This window comes from Barbatula barbatula, assembly GCF_947034865.1.
Source record: "Barbatula barbatula genome assembly, chromosome: 1".
Classification (NCBI taxonomy): Eukaryota; Metazoa; Chordata; class Actinopteri; order Cypriniformes; family Nemacheilidae; genus Barbatula; species Barbatula barbatula.
This window is the reverse complement of record NC_136766.1, coordinates 24,465,497-24,482,189: the sequence shown is the minus strand read 5'-3', so window position 1 is coordinate 24,482,189 and position 16,693 is coordinate 24,465,497. Positions and strand designations below refer to the sequence as shown.

Here is a 16,693-nt window from a genome sequence, read left to right as displayed (position 1 = left end):
GAGCACCTTTTGAGATAAATCATCTATTTATTGTGTTATTATGAGCTGATCTGGCAGCTTGGCTATCTAACACGTATGTTGTTTTCTTAACTACAGATCTGTTCTTAAAAGAATTAGGTGAAATTTAAATCCATGAAACTGTTGCACTCTGTAGATTTGAATTTAAAATATAATCTTAACAGTTATGATCTGTTCACCGGTTCACTTCACTGGGTTCACCTCAAAGTAAAACATCAATGTATTCATATGAACTTAGAACAGCTATTAAACCCTCACACAAAGTTTTCCATCAGTCAGCCAACTCTGCACTGGAAAGCGATGGCAGTTGGCAGAAGCACGTAAGAGTTTCATAAATCTTGTAACATAATGGGTAACAGCACTTTGCATTGTGAATATGTGAGTGCATTGGTGTTTAAACTAATGCTTTTAATTGAACTGTTCCTGGCCGTGTACCATAAGCCTATCAACTATTTTCTTGTTTTAACACAATCTGTAAATGTTGTGAGCTTTCTTTCTTTTAATTTATTCATTTTCAGTTCTGCAGGATACAACAACACTTATGGGTGTTGGCAATACTGATTAGCCACATGAACAAAAAAAAGTTTGGCATCTTATTATCTAAAACGGGGTTAACAAAACTGACCTGAACATGTGGAAGGGGAGAGTCTTGCACTTTTTGGATGAGACTCGTGGGTCCTTTATCTATCATTAGAGTGGGTTATAATGTACTGCCATTGTACTGAACTCAGCCAAATGGGTCATTATTTGTGCCATGTGCTTGGCAAAACATAAATAAATGCTCTGTTGATGCTCAGTGGTAATGTGTGTTAACAACACTAAGGTCATGGCTTCGATCCCAGGGGGTTGCACATACCTAGAAACAAATGTATAGGATAATGCAATGTAAGTTGCTTTGGATAAAAGCAACTGCCAAATGCATAAATGTAAATGCTTTTCCCTCCAAGAGTAACTGATCCAGGCTGTTTTCTGTCAATTCGAAACGTGTGAGCTGAGTGTTGATAGCCCTAGTTCTTTTCTGTTTCAGTGCCCCAGTTTTGCCCAGTACAAGCTCAGTTTGGTTCTCAACAGTGCAGAGAGAACGCAGAGAGTTTGTTGTAAGTCAGCAACAAACAGAAAATCAATGAGGGTGAACAACATGTATTTTCATAATTGAGAGTGGATTGAGCTGAACAGACTACGTCTCATGTTACAGAGAACATGAATCAGTCTTGACAATGAAACAGACAGCCTTAGTCTGATTCGTCACATCTTAAACAATGTGGCTGGATGTGGTCATGTCTGTATTGGGATCTTTCGAATAAGTTTTGGCAGCGTTCACTAGAAGCCATAAAAGACATCCTTGAGAACCTTACTTACAATGAGAACTCGCTAAAACAGTTACATCATGACATCCCAATAACTCCATTAGAAAGTGCCATTTTCTGGATGGATAGGCACAAAGGAGCACCTCATTTATGGAGGAAGCATACAGAATGTCTTGGTATGATGTGGCATGTTTTCTCTTGACCCTTTTGGCAGGTTGTTTCTGGATGTTTTTGTATCTCTGCAAGTTTCTCCACCTCCACTTTTTTGCAAAGAAGAACTAACAAGGGTAGAACTTGAGTAGATGTTACAGATCTCAAAATCATAAATTAACTTCAGTACATAAAAGAAAAAAATGTTTGGCATCTTATTATCTAAAATAGGGTTAACAAAACTGACCTGAGCATGTGGCAAACGAAGAGTCGTGCACGTTTTGGATGAGACTCGTGGGTACTTTATCTATCATGAGAGTGAGTTATAATTTACTGCCATTGTACGGAATTCAGCCAGAGGGGTCATTATTTGTGTTCTATGCAGCAGATAAAAAGGCAAATGGGAATTCAAGGACACAAGTGTGAGAGAATTATTTTATTTCATTTGCCATTTGCTTGGCACAACATAAATAAATGCTCAATGGTAGCTCAGTGGTAAGAGCATGGTGTTAACAATGCCAAGGTCATGGCCTCGATCCCAGGGGATTGCACATACTTAGAAACAAATGTAAAGGATGATGCAATGTAAGTCGCTTTGGATAAAAGCGTCTGCCAAATGCATACATTTAAATGTATATGTAACATGAACTATTCCTTATCAGCATTACCTAGTTCCCCCCAAAAGGTATATTAAAAGATTCAAAGTTAGAAAGAGGCTGGTATACAAAGGAAAATTATCTTACTTTATTATCACAAATGGTATAGTTAAAATATTGCAGGTTGGCAAGTAATACTGTCCCTAGGCACACAAATGGCCAACAGCAAAACCTCAATATCACACAGTGTATCAAATACCGCAATCTCACAGCACCCCCAATATGAAAACCCAGTACCCAGCAAGCTCAAAAACTGAATAGTACATGTGAAACCTCTCTGACTCTACGCTAGAGGCTAGCTTTGGGTAAGTGTTGCGCAATGTTATGACACTGTTTGCCAAACCCTTCATAAGAAACCACTCCTTCAGAAAAGAAAACAAACAAAAAGTACAATACACCTTGGAGGTACAGTATAATTCTCAACTTTATAACAAGGGAAAAGCGGCAATTACACCCCGAACACCATAAGCACACGTAGCATAAAACCAAATGCACCAGTTTCCTTCTATTTGTATTATCCTTTTCTGGGTTACAAAATAGTGTTTCACACAAAATAACATCCCACTTACAACATACCACACAGAATAAATATATAAAAATCTGTTTTAACAACAGCAATAATGCAACACCTTTAAGCAGGGAAGAAACAAACAAATGGCAAAGTACATCCCACATTAATGAATTAAATCATTACAAACTTACATCAATGCATCACTACCTTACACATAGCTCGCGCTGAGAACAAAGGCAATGCGCCGAACAGTATTGATGAACTAACGTTACTCATCCAACTTTCAACAAGTTGCGCCTGACACGGAAGATGAGACTTCTGATGTAAATAACTTTTACCAACTCTCACTTAACAACAACTTAAAACAACTCGTTTTAGTATTCAGGGGGTGCCCCACTGTTATTCTCCTTGTTAGTCAATCGTTCCAGCACGATCCCATCCTCAGAATCACTATCCCCCGCCGACCGCAGCCTACTTATTCCCGACTTCTCCGGGTCTTGACGGTTCCGTACTCTTTGAAGTATTGTGGAGTGGTTCAGGTCTGCCCGTGCCTTAGTTGGAATAACTCGAAGCTCTGATCTATGAATGTTCTTTACCGGTCCAGTCCCTTCCAATGGGTGGATCTTATACACTCTCACATCCTGGTCCAAGGCCTCTTGTACTCGATACACTGTAGCATCCCAAAAATCTTGAATCTTATGGCGGCCCAAAGGATGGCTCCTCCTGTGGACTAATGTGCCAGGGCAAGTGGCTGGTTTGCTGCAGGTGACCTGCTAGTTTCGACGCTCTGCTGAAAGCGTTAAACATGTGTGTAAATTTTCCTGAGATTACGCTGGTGTTGTAGCATCCAATCGTGGGGGTGCCCAGGTCCAGTTTCCTCTTCGGTACTGCCCAAAAGAAAATCCACCGGCAGTAGTACTTTCTGCCTACATTTACATTTTACATTTGGCAGACACTTTTATCCAAAGCGACTTACAAGTAGTTTTTTACAGTGGCACATTACTGCAGAGCAATCAGGGGTAAGCTGCCTTGCTCAAGGGCACTTGAGTCACGACCTGCTGGCAGTGAGATTTAAACCTTCTGATCACAAGCCCAACGCTCTAACCACTAGGCCACAACTGACCCCCTAAACATCAGTTCAAGGGATGGATTGCCAGTTGATGCATGCTGAGTGGTGTTGTAAGCAAACAGAACGCGGGGAAGTGCTTGGGGCCATTTACGTTTCTGATCCGGGGGTAACGAGCAGAGTAGATGGTGTAACGTGTGATTAAATCTTTCGCACTGCCCGTTACCATCCGGATGGTACGGTGTTGTTCTGCTCTTAGCAATATTGAAAAACTGGCACAACTGTTTCAAGAGATCTCCCTCAAAACTTCTGCCCTGGTCACTGTGAAGCCACTTGGGCACCCCATAACGATAAAACCAACCCTCTGTGAGTAATTTAGCTACTGTGCTGGCCTTCTGATCACTGGCATCTCCCAAAGTTGTGAAATCAATGGCTACAAATTTCAAAGTCAAACATTGCTAGCTCTGAGGCCCAGCGATGTTCTGTAGCCCCTAACTTAGCCGTCTGCAAATAACTTAATGGCTTGTTGTCGGTGAAGACCACAAACTTTGCACCTAGAAGATACTCCCTAAACGTACTGGTTATGGCCCATTTAAGGGCTAGAAGCTCTAGCTTTCGGAAGATATAGTTGGACATGTTTCTCTCGGTAGGTCGTACCCCCCTACTGGCAAAAGCAATGGGCTTCCTACGTCCATCTGGCTCTTGGGCTAGGACAGCACAGAGCCTGGCTTGACTTGCATCAGCTTCCAAGACGAATGGTTTTGTGAAATCAGCATACGCTAAAACGGGGGCGCTGATCAGGCGAATTTTTAGAGTCTGAAAACTTTGCTGGCACTCTCGGGTCCATCCGTCTCCCAGTACGTTAGCCCGGGACTTAGACCTATTGGAACCTGTCTCCACCTGGGCAACCAGTCTATGCAACACGGTGGCAATCCTTGCAAAGCCCTCGACAAAACAATGGTAATACGATGCAAACCCCAAAAAAGATCTTAGTTCCTTTGTAGTGGCCGGCTGTTTCCATTCTGCTACTGCTTTGACTTTGTCCGGATCAGTGGCTACCCCATCAGCAGAAACGAAATGCCCCCCCCCCCCCCCCCCCTACTCCGACTCTACGCTAGAGGCTAGCTTTGGGTAAGTTTTGCGCAATGTTATGATACTATTTGCCAAACCCTTCATAAGAAACCACTCCTTCAGAAAAGAAAAGAAAACAAACAAAAGGTACAATACACCTTGGAGGTATGGTATCATTCTCAACTTTATAATAAGGCAAAAGCGGCAATTACACCCCGAAGCACTCAGTTTCTGCAATAAATCGCAAACATACCATAAGCACACATAGCATAAAACCAACTGAACCAGTTTCCTTCTATTTGTATTATCCTTCCCTGGGTTACAAAATAGTGTTTCACACAATATAACATCCCACTTACAACATACCACACAGAATAAATATATAAAAATCCTTTTTTACTCACAGCAATAATGCGACACCTTTAAGAAGGGAAGAAACAAACAAGTACTTCCCACATTTATGAATTAAATCATTACAAACTTACATCAATGCATCACTACCTTGCACTTAGGATCCCTGCTCCTAGTTGTATTAATCACAGGTGCTCCACTGGGCTACTCGGCTCCCCGTTTGATCCCAAGAAAACTGAGAGCGAGGAGAATAGCTCTATTAAAATACGGCTTTCTAAGTTGCACGCAACAGTCAAGAAACAGCTGCTTACCGTTTCTTTTTTTTCGCTACAAACAGCGGTACGTCGGCCGTGTGAATGAAAAGCTCTCGTTGCTCCAGCTCGCGCTGAAAACAAAGGCGATGTGCTGACCAGTATGGATGTCAACAAGTTGTGCCTGACGCGGAAGATGAGGCTTCTGATGTAAATAACTTTTACCAACTCGCACTTAACGCATGCTGTCCCGGCCAACCAAACAATTTATCAACCCTACACTATGCTTTTTTCTACTTCCTATCGGAAAACTAAGCAAAGGAGGTTAGCCTGCAACAGACTCCCTAGGTAGGAAGGGAGTAAGTATAGATAGCCTACATATGCATCTAAATACTAACAACAACACTTAATCTGGTCACATAAATGTAAATGCTTTTCCCTCACAGAAAAAGATTATCCAGGCAGTTTTCTGGCAACCCAAAACGTGTGAGCTGAGTGTTCTAGTTCTTTTCTGTTTCTGTGCCCCAGTTTTGCCCAGTACAAGCTCAGTTTGGTTCTCAACAGTCCAGAGCGAACACAGAGAGTTTGTTGTAAGTAAACAACAAACAGAAAATCAATGAGGGTAAACAACTATTTTTTTCATGATTGAGAGTGGATTAAGCTGAACAGACCATTTCATGTCTCATGTTACGGAGAACAAGAATCGGTCTTGACAATAAAAAAAGACAGCCTTAGCCTGATTCGTCACATCACAAAAAAGAACATTGGCTGGATGAGTTCATATCTGTATTGGAATCTTGAGAATAAGGCTTGGAAACCCAACGTTTGTTTTGGCAGCGTTCACATCAACTGGAGTATCAACAGGATAGAAAGGTAAAGTATAAACCTTTTTATATCTTTACGATCATTATGCTAACAGGAAATAAAATAACAGGATCTACAAAAATATTTGCCACAGCATATTGTACGCAATAACATTTTATTAATTTGTGATCATAAAAACCCATGGATTGTTTGTTCTTATTTTTGTGAAGGATTAAGGAGTGTTTGCACAAATCTGTCACACTGAAAACAGATGTTTGTGCTAAATCCTTGGTGGTAGGGCAGATAGTTTGAGAAAGCCAATGGGAGGAGCTAAACGGGATCTTGAGTTAAAGGCTAAGGGAAGTTAACGAAGAGTAAAATTCCTAACAGCAAGAACTTGGACATTCAGGATGACACAGATATCTTGCGCTGAACATCGCACATTTGCTAAGACACTGCCATATTGTGCTGAATGCCGGAGAGCTGCAGAGCATTTTGTGGTTTTTACCTCATGATCTTTTATGGTGAGATTAAGATCTTGGCATTGTTATCTTTTCTTTTGGCACATAAATGGATTTTATCTGTAAGTACAAGCAAGTAATTCCAGTAGAGGAAAACATGCATGACAAGCACAAACTAGTATTTCTTTGCAACAAGATGTGTGTTTTTTATGTGGTTTGATAAATAATCTCTGATGGTCACGTATTTGTTAACATTCTAATGGTAAACTAGAAATCATGTTGATGTGGTCGGGACTAGAATTTAAAAATCTGTGTCTTAAGAAAAGCTTTTAGTTACTTTAGTGCTTATTAATGTTCATTGGTTCAAAATAGCAGTGTTTGTCTATTACAAGATGTATAGATGTATAAAAAGTATTGCACTCTCTGCATTTAGAATGTGTAAATCTTTCATAATGTTTATGTAGACATCTGTGCATGTTGATGTAGAAAGAAATGTCTTGTAGCTGAGCACAAACATTAAAAAAGTATATTATAGTATATTAATATATACAAGCACATGTGTTATAGAGCATATTCAAACTTAGATTTTAAATGTTTTTCCCATTTTTAAAATACAGGCCAGAAAAAAGTCTTACGTTCTAGCTAAATAATGAGAAATTCTTAATTTTTATACCAGCAATACTTCCTCAAATAAAAAAATGCTCTAAACAGTAAACATCTTATGGTCTTATGTGCTTTTTCAGTTATCTGAAAGATGGATGTGAGGTCAAAACAACTAGCTCCACTTACTTGTCTGCTCTTCGTGGTTTGCTGTCATGGTGGAAATGTCCTGGTGTTCCCAGAGGATGGAAGTCACTGGGTTAACATGCAGGTCATTCTACGAAAGCTCCACATGCATGGCCATAGCATTACCGTGATGCGATCATCACAAAGCTGGTACATCCAAGAGAGTTCTTCGATCTACAGTGCCATCACCATCAATCCTATGAAGACAGAAGATGTCGGACCCGATTTATTCAAGATGCTATTAGAGAGGTCGCTAGCATTGCAAAATATGTCACCTCTCATTAGATTCATTGAACAGCAGAAAGATATAGCCAACATTCTAAAGGTTTTTCACAATGGAGCGCTTCGAATGATTACTGCTATATTGGAAAATGCAGCTCTTGTTGAGCAGATGCATGATGCAAAGTTTGACCTGCTGCTAACAGATCCTGCTTTTCCTGCTGGAGTCCTCTTAGCCAATTTTCTCCACCTCCCCATGATTTACAATGTACGTTGGCTAAATGCAGGAGATGCTCACATGGCAATCGCTCCGTCCCCCCCATCCCACGTACCAATGTATAACTCGCTGTTCGATGACCAAATGAACTTTCTGCAGAGAACTGAAAACTTCTTGCGTTATCTCTTCAGCCTTCTTCAGGAGCATTGTATCATCGTGCCAATTTACAGAGAGCTGCTCGAGCGTCACTTTCCCACAGGCACAGATCTTCTGTCTTTGCAGCAATCTGCTGACATTTGGCTAATGAGGGTGGACTTTGTTTTTGAATTTCCACGCCCCACCATGCCTAATGTGGTCTACATGGGCGGATTTCAATGTCGACCAGCTCAACCTCTTCCTGTGGAGCTTGAAGACTTCATGCAGAGCTCCGGGGAGCACGGAGTGGTGATCATGTCACTGGGAGCTACGGTTGGTGCGCTCCCTACAGAGGTCAATGAGGTCATTGCTTCTGCCTTCGCTAAGATCCCTCAGAAAGTTGTGTGGAGGTACCACGGAGATCCACCCTCGTCTCTCGGAAACAACACTCTTCTTCTACAATGGTTTCCCCAGAATGATCTCCTTGGCCATCCGAAGACTCGAATGTTTGTATCTCATGGGGGTACTAATGGTATCTATGAGGCTATTTATCATGGAGTCCCTATCTTAGCTTTGCCACTCCTCTTTGACCAGTTTGATAATGTTATGCGACTGCAGATTCGAGGTGCGGCCCGTGTGCTTCAAGTCGCAACTCTGACAGAAAAGGAATTTCTTGAAGGCCTCAAAGATGTCCTTGAAAACCATGCATACCAAAATAGCATGCAGAAACTGTCAGAGCTGCACCGTGATCTGCCGTTGTCTCCTCTTGATACTGCCACTTTTTGGATTGAGTATGTTATGAGACACAAAGGGGCACCACACCTTCGCTCAAAGGGTATTAACATGGCTTGGTACTCTTACCACAGCCTTGATGTTATAGCATTTCTTCTGTTATTCCCGGTGATTGCTCTTTGGGTTTCAATATATGTATGCAAGATTTTGTGTTGCAGGAAATTAATCAAAAAGAAGAAGATGGATTGAGTTTAGCTTCATTTATGAGTGTGAACATGTTGCATGTAAACTCAATTGTGCCCTTAAAGGAATAGCGATAGTCTGTCATCATTTAGTCACTCTCTTGTCATTTAAAACCAGTGGAATTAAGTATGACTTACTTTCTTCTGCAGAACACAAAAGAATATGGTTTGAAAGAAAAGTTGGTAATGATAGTACCCATTCACTACTATATGGACAGGAAGCCAATGCAGGTCAAGGGTTACCACTGTTGTTTGGTTACCAGCATTCTTCAAAATATCTTCTTTTGTGTTCTGAAGAAGAAAGAAAGTTATATATGTTTTGAAATGAAAAGAGGGTGACTAAATGATGACAGAATTGTCATTTTGGGTTGAACCATCTCTTTAACCTTTTGATGTTCGTGTAGCTCAATGGGTAGAGCATTGAACCCTGTTTTGATCATATATATTTCTAGAATGCATTGTGAGTTGGTTTGGATAAAGTGAAAAGTATATTTAATTATAACAATAATTACAATAAAATTTTTAAATCAAATATATTTAAATATTAATTATGTAAAATCTATGACCAGAACTTACGATGCTTTAAACAGGTTTCATTAAAAAGCATTTATATGCCAATGGTGTGGCAAAAACATGACACACTTCATCTTTAAATAAGCATGCTAACTTAAAACCTACAATACATTCAGTTCTATCAACAAGAATAGCTAGATAGCACTAGTAACATTTATGACAACTGTGAAAACAATTGAAAAATATTGTTTTAAATATTTGCTGTTTTTTCATTTAGTTTATAAAACTACAAGGTATAAATAACTATATTTTTTAGCATGATTGTGACTACTTAAATAATTATTTTGAATAATAAAGCATAACTATCTTTGTATTTATTTGTTTAATTTAGAGAAACTGTATGCAAAAGCTCTCATTTGTGTTATCTTAACCAAAGCCTACACACTGTTTTTATTCTCATAAACATAGTCTAATGCCTATAAAGAGGCCAAAAAGATTCATTTTCATTTTAACCTTGACACTACTCCCTCTGTGAATGTGTTTCCAGTCATCATTAAAAGTTCAAATGGTAACTGCTTCCCTTGTTTCAGTTCTAATCAACTTCCTGATTCCTCTTATCTCAGGTCATGAATGCTTTCCTCCTCTCATTCATTTACCACATGTTCTCATCTGCTGCTCAAGGTTGTCCACTGTTATACATGGGAGAGAAGTATAATCTGGTGCTAGCTACACCAAGGTGGCCAGCCCTGTTGCAAGCTTACATGTCAAATGAGAGTCATACTGAATGTAGGCTACTTAGGATCGCTTCAGATAAAGTGTCAATGAAATGTATGTCAGTGTCATGAATACCAGGTGTGCATCATAACCTTATATCTAAAAAAGTATTGTAAACTTTACTCAGGGTAACAGGCTTTCTTTAGTGGCCTTCAAAGGTTTGTACTTTTTAGGCAACTTTGCTGTTACATTGTTTACAAACACTAACCAGTGTTACAAAGCAAACCAGTAAGGGGGGTCATAAGGGTGTCAAATGGGGTCATGGAAACAACCATCAGGGTGTTACAACTTGTCTCTCAGTGGCCCTTCCGTCTAAAAGACAGCCTGGACTCTCTCATATCGCTCCCTCACATAATGGGCAGCAAGCAGCAGGGTGTTTTTGTTCTGGAGGAGAAAGGCTTCAGGATGTTGCTGCTCAAAAGCAGTAGAAGTGGCTTCCTGCTGGGGGAAATGATCATAAAGTCATGAACAAGGCAGAACTTTCCCATCTTATTCATACACACTAAAACTTACACACGAGCTGGGCATGCAGAGCACAGAATCGAGATCTATTTGAGGTGAGTTGGCAAGATGCTTTCTCGTAAAATATAGACTATAGATATAGGTGCTTAAACTGTACTTTATGTAGGTTGATCGTTGTCTGATTATTTTATTGTTGTATCTTAAGGCACCAAATATTTTTAGATTGTGACTCTCCTCTGTTTTGCTCAGGTTTGTTTAATGTGCATAATGTTTAATGGGGGGTTTGGAGACTCAAATGTCAAGGACAGGTCCAAACCACAGACACCATGCTTCTGAGTAAGTTTCTCTGCATTATATTCTAGAGATTTCCAGACTTCTTACAAACATTTATATTTTTGCATGTTCTAATTTTCATTAGACCTGACCAATGGGAGCTGCCAAATACATCTGGAAAATGACCGAATTGGTCTGACCTACATCTACAGCCTTGCTTTTTCACTTGGACTTCCAGCCAACCTGCTGTCCCTCTGGGGTCTGTATCAGTTAGGCCGGTCAGGTGGAGGTGGCTGCCAGCTGGTTTATATCCTCAACCTTCTTCTTTCAGATCTTCTTCAGCTACTCACATTGCCACTGTGGATTGTTTACTTGCAAGGAGAGCATCGCTGGCCTTACGGCTCCGTGCCATGCCAGCTAGTGGGCTATGCTTTCTATGTTAACCTCTATGCTAGCATCATCTTTCTCTGCCTCATTGCCCTGGACCGGTGTCTAGCAATCGTCTACCCGTTAAGCAGTCGTGGCATACGGAAGGTGCGGGTGGCCGCTATATCTGGTGCGGTAGTCTGGACTTTGATATTTATTTTCTGTTTGACTGGCCTCTATCCATCTGTGTTCGAACCCCAAAGACAATTGTGTCTAGAGCAGTATCCCATAAGCACCAGATATGCTTACTTTAAGATCGCCACTGTTGCTTTAGGCTTTCTGATGCCCTGCTCTATACTAGGGTAAGTGCATTTTTGCACCCACGTGATGTTGTTTGCCATATAAAAAGGTTTATATGGCAAACCTGTATTTATTGACTTTGTCGATACATGCTGTATCCGCACATGAATTAACATACCAACGAAATGCAATTCCAAAGATGACTAACACAGATAAACTGTCTGTCTCTTTAAAGGAATGTTATAAGCAAAAACCATTACTGTATCCATTGTAACATTATAACACCTTTCTCACCCTTTCAGGTATACCTCAGCACGAATCGGCCGGACTCTAAGGAACTCTCCTTCTGTCCCTGATCAGGAACGCCGGAGAATTGTTGCGACCCTGGTCGTCATAACTGTTATCTTTATTGTAATTTTTGGTCCTTATCACCTGGTGGGCGGTTACAGATTTGTCACCCTGCTTTTCACTGAAAGTGAAGAAGACCAGTGTGCAGTTGAACTGTCCCTCTACCTTTACTATCGAATCTGCTACGGGCTCACCAGCCTTAACACCCTTCTCGACCCTCTTTTCTACATCTTTCTTTGCAATAACGCTCGCCAAGAGCTTCGGAAATCTCTTTTCTGCTCCTGCAGGGGTCAGAGAGTACGTCAAGGATCGCAAGTCATGAATGTTCCCAAAGACAGCAGAACAAACGTGTAGCCATTTTGTGCAGATGCTAATCTGTGTTTGTACTGTATGTGCCCTATGGATATTCTCACACAGTATGTGAAAATGTATTATCAGGCTGAGCGTTGAGAAACTGCCTTTTGGCACTGTGATGACATCAGTAAAGTGTCAGAGACATTACTGGTATGAGACATGAGCACGTCCTCTGGGTCACTGTCAGTAGGAACCATGAGTTCCAGACAGATGACTGAGATGCCAATCAGCAATTCTCTGTGTACTGCTTAAATATTATATTTTAAGATGCCTCTGCTAGGTATTCAGCTGTATTTTTTGTCAAACACCTTTCTATTGAAACATCTACATAGATGTTATATAATAAACAACATTTATTGTGACAAATGCGAGTAATAAGAAAATAGACTGGCTAAACCACAGCTTATTAATAATTAAGCAAATGTCTTCAGGATTTGCAAATCAAGGGTGACACATTGTGGAAGATAAAAGCAAATGTAAACACAAATAATAGGAGAAATTTTCGTTTTTGAGTAAACTAAATGCAGTCATATTAACCTTTATGATTTAATATTCTGGCATTGAAATAATATACATAATAAACGTACTACAACTGAATGCAAATAAATATGGACTGTGTAGGCTACCTGTTTTGCGTACATTTGACCACCTGAGGGCCGTATGTTCACTGGAACCAGTTTGTTGACGAGTTTGGATGTTTACTAATAATATTTCTGCAGTAATTCAATGTAGTTTAATCGGACGCACGCGCCTGGCCCAAAGTTAACGTCCAGTGTGTGTTTGTTTATAATATAGCAATTTATTTTATATTTCATTTATATTTGTATTAATTAGCCTACAATTTATTGTATATTAATTGTATTAAATTAAAACGACTCAACAGTTCTTGGGTCTTTGTGGAGGTCTGCCGGAAGTTAAGGTTGGGCCACATAATGTTTATGTGGTTGCCGCTTAACCCGTTGTGTGCATATACCGAACTTTAAATGATGATTGAGCCCTTAACCATGGATTGACACTTATAATCTGGTCATACATCCAAAAAGAAAGCAATTTTTACCCAAAATGAAATAAAATATAAATGAGTAGGCCTAGATACTCTGCAGTAAGGGGAGGAGTGAAAACAGCGCAGGCAAGACAACCAGGGTATCTTCCGATCATTCCATATTCCATCCATTTATGTCTTTGATTATTAAATAATCAACATATGAAATAATGAATAATGTCAGTTTTTTCTACCATGAGCTACAGTACGTTTTTATGCAAGAGAGAGACACACAGACAGACACACACGCACACAGCAAGCTATATACGCAATCTATGTATTTACTGCGGTAATTTAAAGAGCTGTCAATTTCAGAAATATGTTCCTAAATTCTAAATATGATTATTAACTCTTCCCTTGCTAAAGATAACGTCTGTGTTTCCTGCTAAATGCCATAATATTTTGTGTAAATTGACCTGAATGACAGTTGCTGCTTTGCAGCGTCTTTGCTCCCCCTGTTGGTGGCATTTGCAAAAAAACATTTGCAAAAAATCTCATGGTTGAAAAAACAGGCATTATTCATTATTTCATGTTCTTCATTTAATTTTCCCAGTTTAAAAAAATATAGAAAAGGTAATATTTACACTTTGTTGAAAAACAATTTTACATTAAAAATAAAGTTTTTCTATTTTCCGTTTTTTATTTGAAAACGGATATGGAATGAACGGAAGATACCCTGATTTAAACTGTATATCATCTTGTTTTGTGAAGTTATTTGTCAGGGCCCGGTCTCGGGCTCCGCCGTGATAAGTAGTCAATTTCCAGACTGAGACATTAGGAGTTGTTAAACCCAAAACGGTGAGGCAGACGAAACAGTGCTTGAAATAAAGTTTTAATTGGAAAAAAACAAAAAAGATAATCCTCCACGCAAAAATATAAATCCACAGTTGGGTAATGGCACAAAGGATATTACAAAACCAAAATCACTCTCTGACCTCACAGTAACATGTGACGGGCTACAACATACAAACTTAGAGCAAGGGACTACGGAAAAACTAGGGGTATAAATACTCAAATTAAACAAGGCACAGGTGCAAACAATGATCAAAATCAAGCGTGAAGAACTCTCTGGGGACCTCTGGTGGCCAAGAACCGGCCAAATTGTGACATTTTTGTTATACTTTCATTAAAAATTATATTTGACATAGGTGTGTTTTTAAAAATATAAATAACCAAAAACTACATCCACTCATGGACTTATTGATGGAAAAGAAATCAGCTTTGAGCATTTATGCTGATTCGTCAGCAAGTCGTTAGCCATCTTGCTTTTCATCAACGCAGTCGGGGTAAAGCACTGCGCTCGCCTGCGGATTTCGGCCAGTCAGTTTTTTGGCAACGTCAGCATGACATCAGAGCACATTAGGCTTGTTTGAGATGCGCCTGGCCTATGAAGGTAGAATAGTAGCAAAACTCGAGAGCACGTAGATGTGAATTTGAAAACTTGTACAATAAATATTTGCACTTGTATACTACAATTTACACTCACAGCTTCGATGTGAAAACCTGTAAATTAAAAATCTGAAGTTGAACGCTGAGATTTGCACCCGCGACAATAGTCACAAACCTGTATTCTGAATTTGAAGCTGCAGACAAGTAGTCACAATTGGTAAAATGACAGACACAGCTATACAATGACAGACACAAACTTGAAATACATATTTGCATTTCTTCTTACATTCACATTCGCAGTACAACCTCAAATAGGCACTTGCAACTTCTCAAGTCTGTCATTGCAAGTTCAAATTTCGCGCTTCGACTTTTGCTACTCTTATCGCGATATATCAGTTGCAAAACTGATTTGTGCACTTGCAACTCAGTAGCAGGGAGGGGCGGGGGTGGGCACCTAGCATTCGCGACACTTTGGTTGTCATCGCGATGGCGGGATATAACGATCCGAGGGTAAGTTTTTCTTTTTATACAATATTTGTTATTCAAATTATTACATACATCACATGTAACATACCGTGTAAATACAGTTGACATTGTGTGAGATGTCTTTGTTATGCCAACTTGACATAAACCAATACATCACAACCTGTCAGTGTATATGTCATAACAACTTGACATTAATAAGACAACATAAATTGTAAATTGTCATGCGGTTGGTTTTGACATTGGCTGCCATGAGGCAATTATAACTGTGTCATGAATATTTTTCTTGACCTCAACTACAGTGGTACAAATTTAATTTGTCATTAAAATGTTATAATGGCCTTACGACAGCCAATGTCAAAACCAACCAGCTGACAGTTTAATGTAATGTTAACCCATAAGGCTAAGTGGTTTCTTAAGTTTGATACTTAATCTGCTATGTCATGTTTATGACATATTTGTGACAGGTTGTGTTGTCTTAGTAATGTCAAGTTGTTATGACACTGACAGGTTATGTATTGGTTTATGTCAAGTTGTCATAACAAAGACATCTCACACAATGTCAACTGTATTTACACGGTATGTTATATGTGATGTATGTAATAATTTGAATAACAAATAACAAATGTATAAAAAGAAAAACTTACCCTCGGATCGTTATATCCCGCGTAGAAAAGAAGACAGATTTCATTGGCCATGTGCCAACCAATAAAACGACTCCATTGCAGCCACCCACCCCCGCCCCTCGCTGCTACTGAGTTGCAAGTGCACAAATCAGTTTTGCAACTGATATATCGCGATAAGAGTAGCAAAAGTCGAAGCGCGAAATTTGAACTTGCAGTGACAGACTTGAGAAGTTGCAAGTGCCTATTTGAGGTTGTACTACGAATGAGAATGTAAGAAGAAATGCAAATATGTATTTCAAGTTTGTGTCTGTCATTGTATAGCTGTGTCTGTCATTTTACACATTTGTGACTACTTGTCTGCAGCTTCAAATCCAGAATACAGGTTTGTGACTATTGTCTGCGAGTGCAAATCTCAGCGTTCAACTTCAGATTTTTAATTTACAGGTTTTCACATCGAAGCTGTGAGTGTAAATTGTAGCATACAAGTGCAAATATTTATTGTACAAGTTCTCAAATTCACATCTACGTGCTCTCGAGTTTTGCTACTATTCTACCTTCATACTTGCCTCGCCTGAAAGATGAAGATGGTTACAATAATAATCACTGAATGTACTGTCAAATAATGTACAAATAAACAGCTTACACAAAAACATGTAAGACATTTTCAAGGATTGTATAAACAAATGGTAAATGAAGTAAATAGTTGCTTTTGAGAGACAGAGTTCATAACAAATGTTTGTCATATTTAATAACAAGCAGGTTTCTGCCACCATTTCACGTCCAGAG

The 16,693-nt window shown here is 39.5% G+C and overlaps 2 protein-coding genes across 5 annotated transcripts; both read left to right on the top strand.

Annotated features, from left to right (window-relative positions):
* The first annotated feature begins 6,028 nt into the window (after positions 1 to 6,028).
* ugt5g1 (UDP glucuronosyltransferase 5 family, polypeptide G1) lies at positions 6,029 to 9,506 on the top strand. Of its 3 annotated transcripts, none has more exons than XR_013786341.1 (2): positions 6,029 to 6,254; positions 6,416 to 7,358. XR_013786341.1 is itself a non-coding variant. In XM_079451550.1 (2 exons), the coding sequence occupies exon 2, from the start codon at positions 7,401 to 7,403 to the stop codon at positions 8,982 to 8,984; it is 1,584 nt and encodes a 527-aa protein (XP_079307676.1). In that variant the 5' UTR covers positions 6,029 to 6,254; positions 7,390 to 7,400; the 3' UTR covers positions 8,985 to 9,506. The 3 variants fall into 3 exon arrangements, 2 of the variants coding, with proteins under 2 accessions (XP_079307676.1, XP_079307675.1); XM_079451550.1 differs by lacking the exon at positions 6,416 to 7,358 and adding an exon at positions 7,390 to 9,506; XM_079451549.1 differs by lacking the exon at positions 6,029 to 6,254 and adding an exon at positions 7,390 to 9,506 and having other exon boundaries at positions 6,520 to 6,709.
* Positions 9,507 to 10,750: 1,244 nt separating this feature from the next.
* LOC306900306 (putative G-protein coupled receptor 132) lies at positions 10,751 to 13,574 on the top strand. 2 transcript variants are annotated; one of them, XM_079467125.1, is made up of 5 exons: positions 10,760 to 10,821; positions 10,976 to 11,062; positions 11,145 to 11,258; positions 11,331 to 11,727; positions 11,968 to 12,912. In XM_079467125.1, exons 2-5 carry the CDS (start codon positions 11,053 to 11,055, stop codon positions 12,365 to 12,367), a joined length of 921 nt encoding a protein of 306 aa, XP_079323251.1. In that variant the 5' UTR covers positions 10,760 to 10,821; positions 10,976 to 11,052; the 3' UTR covers positions 12,368 to 12,912. The 2 variants fall into 2 exon arrangements, with proteins under 2 accessions (XP_079323250.1, XP_079323251.1); XM_079467124.1 differs by having other exon boundaries at positions 10,751 to 10,821; positions 11,145 to 11,727; positions 11,968 to 13,574.
* The last annotated feature ends 3,119 nt before the right edge of the window (positions 13,575 to 16,693 follow it).

Bases quoted from the DNA above. Each gene is read 5' to 3' on its own strand.
- LOC306900306 (XM_079467124.1), top strand. The intron at 11,728-11,967 runs GTAAGTGCATTT...TCACCCTTTCAG, and splicing joins ATGCCCTGCTCTATACTAGG to GTATACCTCAGCACGAATCG.
- ugt5g1 (XM_079451550.1), top strand. From the start codon at position 7,401: ATGGATGTGAGGTCAAAACAACTAGCTCCACTTACTTGTCTGCTCTTC.